General features: G+C 50.2%; 1 protein-coding gene across 3 annotated transcripts in view; it reads right to left on the bottom strand.

Annotated features, from left to right (window-relative positions):
• TEKT3 (tektin 3) overlaps positions 4423-11762 on the bottom strand; it is a 44174-nt gene continuing 36834 nt past the window's right edge. For all 3 annotated transcript variants that reach the window (XM_021415227.1, XM_021415226.1, XM_021415228.1), the window contains 7 exons: positions 9664-10267; positions 9071-9154; positions 7763-7833; positions 7225-7368; positions 5898-6120; positions 5586-5740; positions 4423-4783 (listed from right to left, as the gene is read on the bottom strand). In XM_021415227.1, coding sequence (XP_021270902.1) covers positions 4567-4783; positions 5586-5740; positions 5898-6120; positions 7225-7368; positions 7763-7833; positions 9071-9154; positions 9664-10242 — 1473 coding nt within the window. In that variant the 5' untranslated portion in view covers positions 10243-10267 and the 3' untranslated portion in view covers positions 4423-4566. The remainder of the gene's footprint in view (positions 4784-5585; positions 5741-5897; positions 6121-7224; positions 7369-7762; positions 7834-9070; positions 9155-9663; positions 10268-11762) is intronic.

The raw sequence follows: 11762 nt of genomic DNA, 5'->3' as shown, positions 1-11762 counted from the left end.
TGCTCCCTGCCCTGCTGATTAAGACCATGAGCAATGGAGGATTTGAAAGGCAAAGGGGAAAGGGCAGAGATCTGCACTGTCCTCAGTGAGCTCTGGGACAAAGAAGAGAATCCTGTCGTCAAACATCTGTGCAGCTAGGTGAATAAAGAGAGCAGTAGGCACAGATGCGCACTAACACAGACGCACAAAGACGAGGATTGTGCCAAGAAATGGTGGTTTTTACTTCTAACAAATGGTGGAATGGCTGTTTGGAAAGCCATTTGAAGCAAGAAAAAATGTGAGGGAAGACAGGCATTTACATTTAGCAAGCTTCTAAAACAAGAGCTATAATAGTTCTTGGAGACATTTTCTTACTCTTCCTGACGTTTGTTTTCCACCAAACCAAGAGGAATTTGTAAAATATTTCAGTCCTGCCAACTCTGCATTCATGCCCCCAAACCAACTTTGTCCAACTCTTTTCTTCAGCTCCAAGCCAGTTGTCATCACTGATAGAGGCAGGCTGAAGTCACTGGAGAAATTCCCATTGGCCTCAGTGAGACCGAAATTCACTCACTGACTCCAAAAGAAAAAAAACACATCCGTGCTCTCCAGCTGGGACGTGCCTGTGTGCCAGAACATACTCAGACACTTTTAGAAGTTGTGATACGTGCTTGTCTGTTGCATGCTGACAACTTGCAAAAGGAGCTAGCCCCCTCGAGCTCCTATTGAGACTGCTGAGGATATCATAGAATCATAGCATGGCTTGGGCTGGAAGGGACTCAAAGATCATCTAGTTCCAATAGGGGTCTAAACCAGCTCCAAGCCACCTTTTTGCCCAAGTTATTGGGTTTTGCACTCTTGGCCCCAGCTGGGCTGGGGCTGCTGGTCCCTTTTCCCAGGATGTCCATAGCATTGGCTGCCAATGCTTTGAGTGATGCTCCGTGCCCTGCTGTTCCCTGCTGGGGACCGGCAGATGCCGAGAGGCTGCACGAGCTCAAAGAATGGCTGGAATGAGATCACATGAAACAAGTCCATTGGGGGCTATTAGATTCAAGGACAGCGCTGGCAGCTCAGGAAGTCCTTGACACACGGATGGCTGGAAGCTGGGAAAGTGGACTGGGAAAGAATCATGGGACAATTCTTCTGTGCTTCTGTCTGCGCAGCTCCTGTTGGCTCTGGCAGAGGTTGAATCTGGGGCTTCTGGACTTTGGTCTGAGCCAGCATAGCCATCCCTCTGCTCCTACACTGCCCAAATCTTTAAAAGTTTAGCTCAAGTTTTCTCCTTTTTTTTTTCTGCAATAGTGTTGAAGTGTTTTATCATAATGCTGAAGCTGTTTTGGGAATTCTCTCCCTAAAGCATTTCTGCATTTGTTGTGCAATACACTACTAACCACTTTTGGCAAGCTTTCCTCTCACCCTGATTCATCTCAGGCCGTTCACTGATTCTCATTTTCCTAGGCAGCAAAAGCACCCAAGCCTCCTTTCTGAACAGTTCTTGATAGCCTTGGCCATTCCCTAGGTCTGGGAAGGGCACGAAGCTTGGCTTGCATGGAGCAATGCTCTCCTGGTTTTATTCCTTTATTTTCTTTGCTCCAGATAGTAGACAATTAGTTTCCATACCCATCTCTGCAGGGTTTACCAGGGTGATAGGAAAGAGGGTGGGAATATGTCTGCGGGATGCAAAGGAATTTCTACAGATCGACTTCCTCAGCAACTTGGCTGATAAAAGCGAGCAATAAAAGGGTAATAAGCAGCAGTAAAAGCAGGCACGTCATCCTACAGAGTGAAGGCATTTGCAGAAAGGAAGCGTCAAATCAATGCAGAAAGGCAGCAGGAGCAGACAGGAAGGGCTGCATTATCTACATGTGAATAATGGAAGTAAATCATTTAAGGCTACAAATGCAAAAGCATCGAGACTTTGGATAGAGGAGTGCAGGGCAGAGATTTAACACACCTGATGTGCACCACCTAGAGAGACTGTTGGGTTGCAACTCCAAAAGTAACTCCTCGTGAGGAGGAAAATCCATCCCTGTGTACAGAGGGAACGAACAAGATCTTGCTGCAAACCATGTGTCCATTGGTATTTCACACCCAAAATTCACCCTGACAGACCCATTCTACAGAAGTGTTGGGGCAGAGTTGGCTCCTGGCATGGGATGTGCTTAGGACATGCTGTGATAGATGATTGTGAGGATTTTAGAGTGTCAGCTACCAGAAGTAGTAACACGGATATTGTCAACTTATGGAAAACTGGCGTGGAGGGTCTGAAAACCCTATGGGAGCTGGGAATCCTCTGATGTCTGGGAAATCTGCTGCGAAGTGGAAAGTATTTGTGAAAGAAATGAGGCTGCAACCAAAATTCCTCTGGTTGTGGCTCAAATAGAGGAAGGAACTGCATTGCCAGTACTGTGTAAAGAAGCATCGAGAGGGTAGAACAACAGGAGAAAATGTAGGGCAGTGCAGGGAGAACAGCAGTTTTTCCTTGTTATTGTTGTGCTTTCTTTTTTGAGACGGTGGCTGCTGCCTCCAATGGACTCTGCCCATGGTTCCAAGACACACGTGAAGTAGAGGACACATGTCTGTAGTCTCTCTTTGTGCCGGTTGCAGCTCTCAGGGCTGTCTATGGATTAACCAGCACCGGGACAGCCAGGAGGGCTTCTGTCTGGCCCTGTGCTGTGAGATGGAGCCATGTGGGAGATGTGAGATGAGAACAAATGTTATCAGCTCCCAGAAGCCTCCATGCAGGACCAGAAGATTGATGGTTGAGACTCTTGAGGCAGGAGAGGAGACTTGAACTGATTTTCCCTTGGGATCTTTGGTCCCTAATGGTTAAGGCTGAACTCAGCTCTACTTAAGTTGTCCAAATGGGATCCAGTGTCTTTCAAAAGTTTGGAATAATGGCAGGCATCTATAGGCACCATTTAACAGAAGGATCCATATAAGTTAGACAGAGCAAGACACAGCCTGGAAACTCCTGCTCACGACCAACTTCCCAACAGGATCTTAAAAAAAAAACAGAGTGGATGGGTATCATTTAGCTCCACTGGGTCCTTCAGCATGATCATAGAATAATTAGGGTTGGAAAGATCACTAAGATCATCCAGTCCAACCACCAGCCCTTGCCTGTGACTGCTCTAGGCCACATCCCTCAGTGCCACATCTCCATGTTTCTTGAACACCTCCAGGAATGGTGACCCCACCACCTCAGTGGGCAGCCCATGCCAATACCTCACCAGGATCATCACACAGTTACATCATACCAGGTACATCATACGATGGTTGGATTTTTGCCTTGAAAACCACTGTCAGAGTAGGATGAAAAGCACCGAGGAGAAAGGCTTCCCCACTTCATCATCTCTGAGTCCACCCGAGCACCGAGTAACCAAACTGCCATGCAGAAAGCAGCACCACTTCTGAACACAAACATCCAGGTCACCTGCAAAGGGCTGAGCACATACAGATGCAGTGGGTGCCCACAGACCCCAGCAATGGGCTCTGAAGCTCTTGGGGCATCACTGGGGCTACGAGGCAGCCCAGCACAAGCACTACCTCTGGTCCTGATTTGTGGCCACTGTTTTATTTCTGCTACTTACAATAAAGCCCCAAAGCCGACAGTGCTGCATGAGCACCGTGCCAAGGGACTTCCCCTGGGTGCTCACGCTCCAACAAGGCTGGAAGAAAACCCTTTCCCCTGGCCAAGCTGCCAAACGTGCCGATGAAGAAACTCTTGGCCAGCGAACTTGCTGCTGCTGCTGTTTAATGATCACTCAACACTTGGGGGAGATGTGCTTGGTTTCCCGTCTGGCTGACACCAGCTGTGCACCAACCCAGATCCTCATTCCTGTCTGCTCAGGACACGTGTCCTTAGGGATGTGGACAGCATCAAGGCTGGGGCTGGAAGAGAAACCTTTGTTTCTACCCCAATCAGCTGCTGGGGTTTTTGTTTGTTTGTTTGTTTGTTTGTTTGTTTGAAGGTAATGAGGAGCTGAGAACCAATGGTTTTTATGGAGTCAAAGGTGCCACATGCAGAACTTGGAATTTTGGTGATCCTATCAACAAACTGAAAGCAAAATCTTAAATTAGGAACCAATCTGTACTCACCAAAATGAAAACTGGCACATTTTCCTCAATTAGCAGGTCAGAGATACTTCCTTCTTTTAAAATCCTAGTGCTGACATTTTAGACGGCAGTTAGATTTTTTCACAAGCAAAAATAAATTATCATTAGAAAAATGCTTAAAGTGCAACTTTTCCTGTTTATGAAGATAGCACACTGCAGTGCTTCTCAGGACGGTTTGTGCTTCTGATGCACTGCTAGAAATACATTATGGGTGTCAATACCTAATTGACAGCATCTCTTCCCCCTGTGCTTTCCCACAGACAGACTCAGAAGGAGGAAGACCCGAGTTTGTTTCTCCTGAAAGGACTGAAAGGAGGGGAGAAAAAAAATCCAGTGGACCACGTAACACACGGAGTGAACATTTAATTTCTAGTCGGGACTTTCATCGGGAAGAGTGGTCATGGATTTTCAAGTCATCCTAGCAAAGCTGAGAACATCTCCTGCATAGGGATTGGGGCTCCTCCCAGCCTAGACGAAGCCCACCAGCCGCGCGGTGCAGGGGAAGCTCCTGCGCATCCCCATGCACTTCTCCTGGTCGATGAACAGGGAGTTGGCTTTGACTGCCAGGTCGTGCTCCAGGACAGCCTTGGCCCGCACCAGTGTCTGCAGCGTGTCCTCGGCGTCCCTCAGCCGCTGCTGCAGGCTCTGGATGGTCTCATCGAGCTCATGGACCTCGTTGACGAGGCTGGGAAACAGCAAGGCACCCCGTCAAGCACAGAAGCAGAAGGGTTTCCCCCTTGGTCTGGTTGACTGAGCTCCCAATTTCTGGAAGCATTGCAAGGAAATTGAGGGCGGGATCTCAGCCCTTCCTTGCTGCATTGGGGTGGCTGCTGGGGACAATCCAGTCCCACCTTCTCCTCCTGTGGGTGATACTAACGAGAGCAGAGTGGAGCTGACACCAGGATGTTAGGACATGGAGCAGGAAGCAGCTGAGGCTTCCCGTTTTTTTGCTGAAAAAAGGCAAGACTCCTCCAGATTCACAAACCTCCCACCCTGCAAATTGGACAGTTTTGGTTTGCTGTTCCTTTCATGCCTACAGCAGCAGCAAGGTCACCTCCAGGAGTCATGGAGGCAATTCACTCATCTGGGACACATCCTCACTGCTGCCTCTCTGGAAGCTGCTGGTTTTGCCTTGCCTTCCTGCCAAGGCACTTGGTACCATGGGAAGGCTGGCGGGTGGAGGAGGAGGTGTGGAAGGAAGCCTTGGCCAAGGCTCTCCTGCTGATGGGGCAGATAAGGCCTTGAAGGAACGCCAAGGAGTAGCCCAGCCAGCTGCCCCAGCCTGCCAGGGGTCTCCCCTGCTCCTGCACTCTAGGGGTTTGTGTTTCCCCATGTCCCCAGGGTGGGTGAGGACAGCCTATACTGCTATCTGCTGCAAGGGTGCCCTTCTTCCCCCAAAGGGAAGGAGCTCTCAGGGTGATGCTATGAGAGAGTAAAGGGCTCATGCTTCCACAGTGGGCCCATCCAGCCACTGGGAAGGAGCTCACCGCAGCTGGGCGCTGTCCCGGCACAGCTCCACGTTGGGTCTCCTCGTGCGCTCATCCAGCCGGGTCTGAGCCACTTTCAGGGGTGGCACTTTGTCCCTAATGGCTTTACGGATGCTTTCTATGCTCATCTCGATCTGGAAGATTTCCTGCAGTGTCTGCCGAAGAAACAAGTTCGTAAATTAAAAATTTTATATGCGTAAATAACAGCATCATGCCCCATTTCTCCAGCCCTGGGCCAGGTCTGCAGGGAGGCTCTTTCTTTCTTGGGAAGCATCACTCAGTTTGGTACCAAAAGGGAAGGGCTGGGGCTACCTTGGCCAGGTGGGTCTGGATCTTGTTCTTGGCGTCGGCAGTCTCGGCGATGCGGTTGGTGAAGGCGACATTGACGGAGTTGAACTGGTTCCACATCTCATTGGCAGTCACCACCAGCAGGTTCTCAGTGTCCTCCCGCAGCTTGGCCGAGGCCGCCCGCTCGCTCTGGGAGCACAGGATGTTGTCATCCGTGAACTTGGCCCACGAGTCCGGCACTGAGATGCTGCCATAGAGAGGAGAGGCAGGGATGGCTGCACGCTGCCATGGGCAAGCATGGACCCACCAGGTTGGCTTAAACACAGCCTTCCCAGCATCCATGCTCTTTGACCACTTGAAAGCAAAACATCTGGACACCATTTGTTCAATACAGCTTATCAGATGCTGACACATCCATGGCAACCATTGCGATAATTATGTAGGCTCAGACAAACAATAGATTCCCACGGAAAAATCGAGATTCTAATCAGACCTCATATTTACACGTTAACAGCATTCAAGTGCGGAGTGATTCACAGCTCTGTGACAACGCGCAGACTGCAGCAGATGCATTTTGCTTGTAATTTATCCCAATTTCACACAAAAGCCAATGTTAGATAATACCGCTTCCCTGTCTGCGCTCGGGATGGAGTTCACCCCATGCAGCATCCAGAACAAGGTCAACAAAAGCCTCAAATACCACATAAGCTCCACGTAAAACATGCTGATCCTCTACACATTTTACTCCCCCTGAATTTCAGCATCAATCCTTTGCCATTCATTTGCCTGTCTAAATGTCTGAGCTCCGCTGTGGAGAATTATACAAACACAAGAAAAACTGAATCACTCCATGCCCCCCAAGAACCACATGTGTCTGTGTGTGCAGCAGATTTATTCCCCAAGCCCTTTGCAGCATATCTCTGCTTTCGGTCATCGTTCATTTATTGCAGAGCCAAATCTGAATTCCTGGCACCCAAGAGCAGCTGAACTCCATCCCAGCACCCTGCTCTCTTCCTTTATCTTCAAGGCCATCCGGGCTTGCTGCCAGCGCACTGCAGGCAGGGTGAGCCCCCAGACCTTACGTCAATGTGAAGTGCGCGGGCAAGCACTGACACATCGCCCAAAATATGCACGGACCTAATGGGCTGTGTCGATGTGCTGAGCTGAATTTGCTGTCAGGCTGATCGCTGAACCCTGATATAATATTTAATTAGGTGGAACCCTCTGTATTTTGCTTTTGCCCCCTTCATCGTCCCACCGAATGTGCTGCTTGGGATGGGATGGATGTGCCATGCCATGGCCATCGGGCTGGGGACAGCCAGTGCCATGCCATTGGTCCCCAGGGACTCACGTGGCATCAACCCTCTCCACGCCGCGGTAGTAGCTGATGCCATCAGAGGTGTTCCGCAGGTGGTGGCACTTGCCATCGATGCGGTGGGCTGTCTGCTTGTCAGCTAGGTCCCTCTCCACCTCGTGCTGGGCTGCTCTGTTGGACCTGCAGCGTGGGACGACAGCTGTCAGTGGGGCTGCTGGGGCGGGATGGCTTCCCTGGGGCTGCTCCTGGGGAGCAGTGGGTTTTCATAGCTGTGGGATGGGCAGAGGACAGAGGCCTGCTGGGTGTTCACGTTACAAAGTGACTCAGGTTGGATACTTGGAAAAATTTCTTCTCGGAAAGAGTGGTGATGCACTGGCACAAGTGGTGGGGTCACCGTCCCTAGAGATGTTCAAGCACTGCAGAGATGTGACGCTGAGGGACGTGGTTGGTGGGCATGGTGGGGGTGGACTGGGGTTGGACTTGATGACTTTAGAGGAACTTGATGACCTTAGAGATCTTTTCCAGCCTTAATGATTTTACAATTCTATGGCTTCAGCCATACGCAAAGCCTTACGCAAGCTGGGCTTTGGCTCTGTCCAGGTAGCGCTGCATCCTGTCCTGGCACGACCTGATGACATCCACCTCCTGGGCAGGGACAAAGCACGACCACATCAGTGTCCACACCCACTGGTCCCAGTCACATGCATCCCCTTGGGCCTCCAATCTCAGTGCAGTGACCCAGAGTGGGTACAGGACCAGGCCATGGCCACAGGTGCAGCCTGTGCATTGACTTGCAGGGATTGACCAAGGATTTTTTTATCTTGACATCTATGCCAAGTGATGGTTAGAGCCACCATATGGCAGCAGGCCAGATCCTGACCTGCTCTAAGTGGTGACCTGGATGAACTACACACCTCCATCCCCAGTTAGGTCCTGCCCTTTTTGCTCCCAGAATGTTTTCTTCCCCAGGAGAAATCCCATACAAACAGAGTGAGAAGAGACATACTTTGCTTCAGAGTGAATTCACAGCCACTCCTAAGAATGAGGCTGGAGGAAGGCATGTATTGACCTCAGCACACTTCCACCACATTTGTGCGGCCCCAATTACTGGAGGCAGTGATTAGTGCTCCTAAACCACACATTTACACCCTCTCTCTGCAATAACCATCTGAAAAGCATGGCCTAAATGTGTCCTCAATGCTTGCAGTCCAGGCTGCCATTATGAAGATACCAACTCTGAATTTCTGTCCTTAAAATCTCACGACCTTTAAGGCAATCTGCTTATTTTTTAGGGCCTGACTCACAAGAAAAAATCTTCTAATTGGAGCGGTGGCTTCACAGTCCCAGGGGCTGCCACTTCCTTCCCAGCTTCGCGAGGCCCTTGCAGTGATTGCATTTCTCTGTACCCCAGGTTAGGATCCCATCTTCTGGGCCAGCTCTCATCTTGTTTGTTTGTCTTTTAATCATAATTCCAAGCAAACTATGTAAAGGCAGGCAGGAGGGCACGTTTTTATGACTCCTATAAAATGCACTGCCTAAGTACACGGAGCAGCAGTCCAACTGCAGCCTAGCAAAGCAAAGCTAGGGGTAGATGTAATATCTTTTCTTAAACTGACTAATAGAGTTGGGAAAAGCAGACAAGCTGCTGGGCACACACTGCTGCTTGAAGGGCACCAAGGACTCCCCTGTATGCTACACAGAGTCACAGCTGTTCTTCAGCTAAAAGGGAAAATCTTACCCCAAAATGTGGACATGCTGCTGATGCAAATGCCATCTCCTAGCCTGGGGTTTGAAGAATTTTGAGCCCAAGAGTCAGCTATGGGACAGGGCTGCAAGACCTGCTTAGGGCAGTTCAGGCAGAAGGAGCTTCAGCCAGGCTCACCGTGAAGAGCTGTTTCTCCACATTGTCATGGACTAGGTCAATGCCCATCCTCTTCTCCCGGTGAAGCAAGCACTCCTGAGCGACCTGTTGAGGACACAGCAAACTACATGGATGGGGCTCCCCAAAGGGGTGGTCCCCACCTTAAATCATGTAAGAGAAAAGAAATTATAGGTGAGCACAGAGAAGAAAAATGTGTGCAGGGCAGGGCTTGGCTGGCAATGAGTGGCCGAGCTGCAACCTCAGCACTGAATCCTATGAGGGAGTGCACATGGCCCTGTGTACCCACAGCTGGATATGGGGACCTGCGTCGAGTTGGACACCAACCTCACTCAATTCTCATAGCAAGACATGGGCTTTCCCACCCCAATCTGAGATTTTGGATATACAGCTTATAAAAATATTTGGTTTAGCAAATAGTGTTCTGATGTGCTCAGCATGAGCTGATAGGGGCTGTAAGCAGATGGCGAGGGGCTTGTTTATTGCTAACTTAACTAATGGTCTCTTAGTAAAAACTTTCTAGACATTACGGAGCTCCAATGAAACTTAATGAGACGTTTGAATGGCTGCAGATGTTCCAGCAGCACAGGGCTCACCTGCAGAGGGGCCTCTGTCTCTGCCAAGGCTCTTTCCAGTCGCTTCTTCATGTCCGTGAGCGCGTTGGTCTCCCCGATCATCTCATCCAGCTCATGGCAGAGCTCCGACTTCCAGAACTCAATGTCATTGACACGTTCTCCCAGGTTCTTGGTGCTCTCCATTTGGGTTTTCTTCGTCTGCTGGTGCTTGTCCTGGATCAGGCGGGAGGTGTCGACCCTGAGGCTCTCCGAGTTGTGCCGTGAGGTCTCCGATTCCCTGTAGTTGGTCAGGTTGGAGCGGTACCAGTCGTCCGGGGTGTAGCGGGTGAAGAGGGACGTCCTGTTGGACACGAACGGGAGCATCTTGCTGGGGACCAGCCCCTGGGCACCTCCGGAGAAGGCAGCCAAGGTGGGGTTGTTGGTAGCCGTCCTGTAGTAGGAGCTGGGCAGCCAGGGCAGGTTGAACGTTTGGGGCAAGGGGTAATAGGGGAAATGGTTCTTGTAGCTGGAAGCCATGGTGCTGATGGCGGGCAGGAGGTTGGCGGGGGTCGATCGCAGGTGGGCGCGGGTCGCCGATAGGGGTGAGCCAACGAGCTCCATGGGCACCGCTCTTTGGGTCCGGGTCCTGCACAGGGAGGAGGCAGAGGAAAAGAATCTCACTTCTTGCAGCAAGGCGTGCAGCTTGTAACGCAAACAGCCACACACACAGCAGCCACGCAGTGCCCACACAGGCTTCGAGCTCTCAAAAGCAAATCCCTTCAGACAGTGTCCCAAGTATTTGTATACACTGGGATTTGGCTTCGTTGTTAATATTGAGAGTCAGGACTTGAGAAGCGGAGAGAAACAAATCATGGCGCTAAGGAGAATGACAGATACTATGTCTTCGTTTTTCTTCAGTCTGTCATACCTATGAAACTGGATTCTCTGCTGTTCTTTTGTTTCTTTTGGCCAGCATATCTGCTGATCTTACAGTGCTCCAGATGTGATTTTCTCTTTAAAAGTTCCACTGCCAGCCCAATAGCTGCTTCCCTGTGGACACACAGCTGCTACCAACCTTGCGTGATCTGTGGGCAAGGGGCTCCATCCTCATCCCTGCACCTTCACTGGCATCAAATGCTCAAGCAAGGACCTGCAGGTGCGCTGAGCTGTGCAGCGCTACATCCAAATTTGAAAAAAAAACCCACCTATTTCACCTTAAGAGAAGGGCTATCTCCTTTGCCTTGCAAAGGAAGAAATGGGGTGTTCTCATGTAATGAACTCGCGTTTATTCTAGAACAAAGTGTCAGTGCAAGCAATCATCTTAAGAGTTAGTTGTTCCTCTTGGACTGTCCTGAGCAATTTGCTTCTGTAGGCAAGCTGAGGGGCTGGCTTGTATTTAAAGTCATAATACCTTTGGGAAAGAGGGGTTTTTCTCTTTTAGTCAACTCTGCAACAAAGCGCACCTCTAAAAAGGGGCTGGGCCAGCAACAACTCATGGTTTCCTACCCAAAATCTTAAAAAGAGGTGGATGGGAAACATAGGGACATCAGGTCCTGTGCCCTGACGGCAATGCCAGGCTGCTCGCAGCAGAGGATGCTTTATCTCTGGTGCCTGTAAAGGTTTGATGCATTCAGGTGTACGCTGTCTCAAAATGCAGCATTCTCAGAGTTAGCAAAAATACACGTGCAAACACAAAGCCAGTCTGGCAGAACCAAGGATGAAATGTCCGAGCTCGGGTCCAACAAAAACCTGTGTGTGTGACGGGTCCTACAAAGCAGTCCCTTCAGCCCTCTGACCCTGCTGGGAAAATTCACCCATCTCCGTCTGTATCTGAGACAGGGAGCAGGAGATGACTTCCCTGGCTCCCACCCCCACAGACAAATAATTGCCTTTCAGTTACTGACATCTTTAGAAAGGGAGAAAAAAAAGCCCTTGGGAATGGATCAGGGTTACCAGCTGAAATAAGTGTTCCTCCCTCCCCTTGGGATCAACCATCCCCAGGTGACACTTTCTGCCACCCCTGAACACAGACATCCCCACCACCTGAGCACATCCTTCTGAGTACAAGAGATATAATCCACATGCCAAGTGGGGAGGTTATGAGAAGTATCTGCCTTTTAGCTGCCCCTCCCCTCCCAGTT

Source organism: Numida meleagris, chromosome 17, assembly GCF_002078875.1.
Source record: "Numida meleagris isolate 19003 breed g44 Domestic line chromosome 17, NumMel1.0, whole genome shotgun sequence".
Taxonomy (NCBI): Eukaryota; Metazoa; Chordata; class Aves; order Galliformes; family Numididae; genus Numida; species Numida meleagris.
Note: the sequence above shows the minus strand (reverse complement) of the source record. Positions and strands in the feature narration are given on the sequence as shown.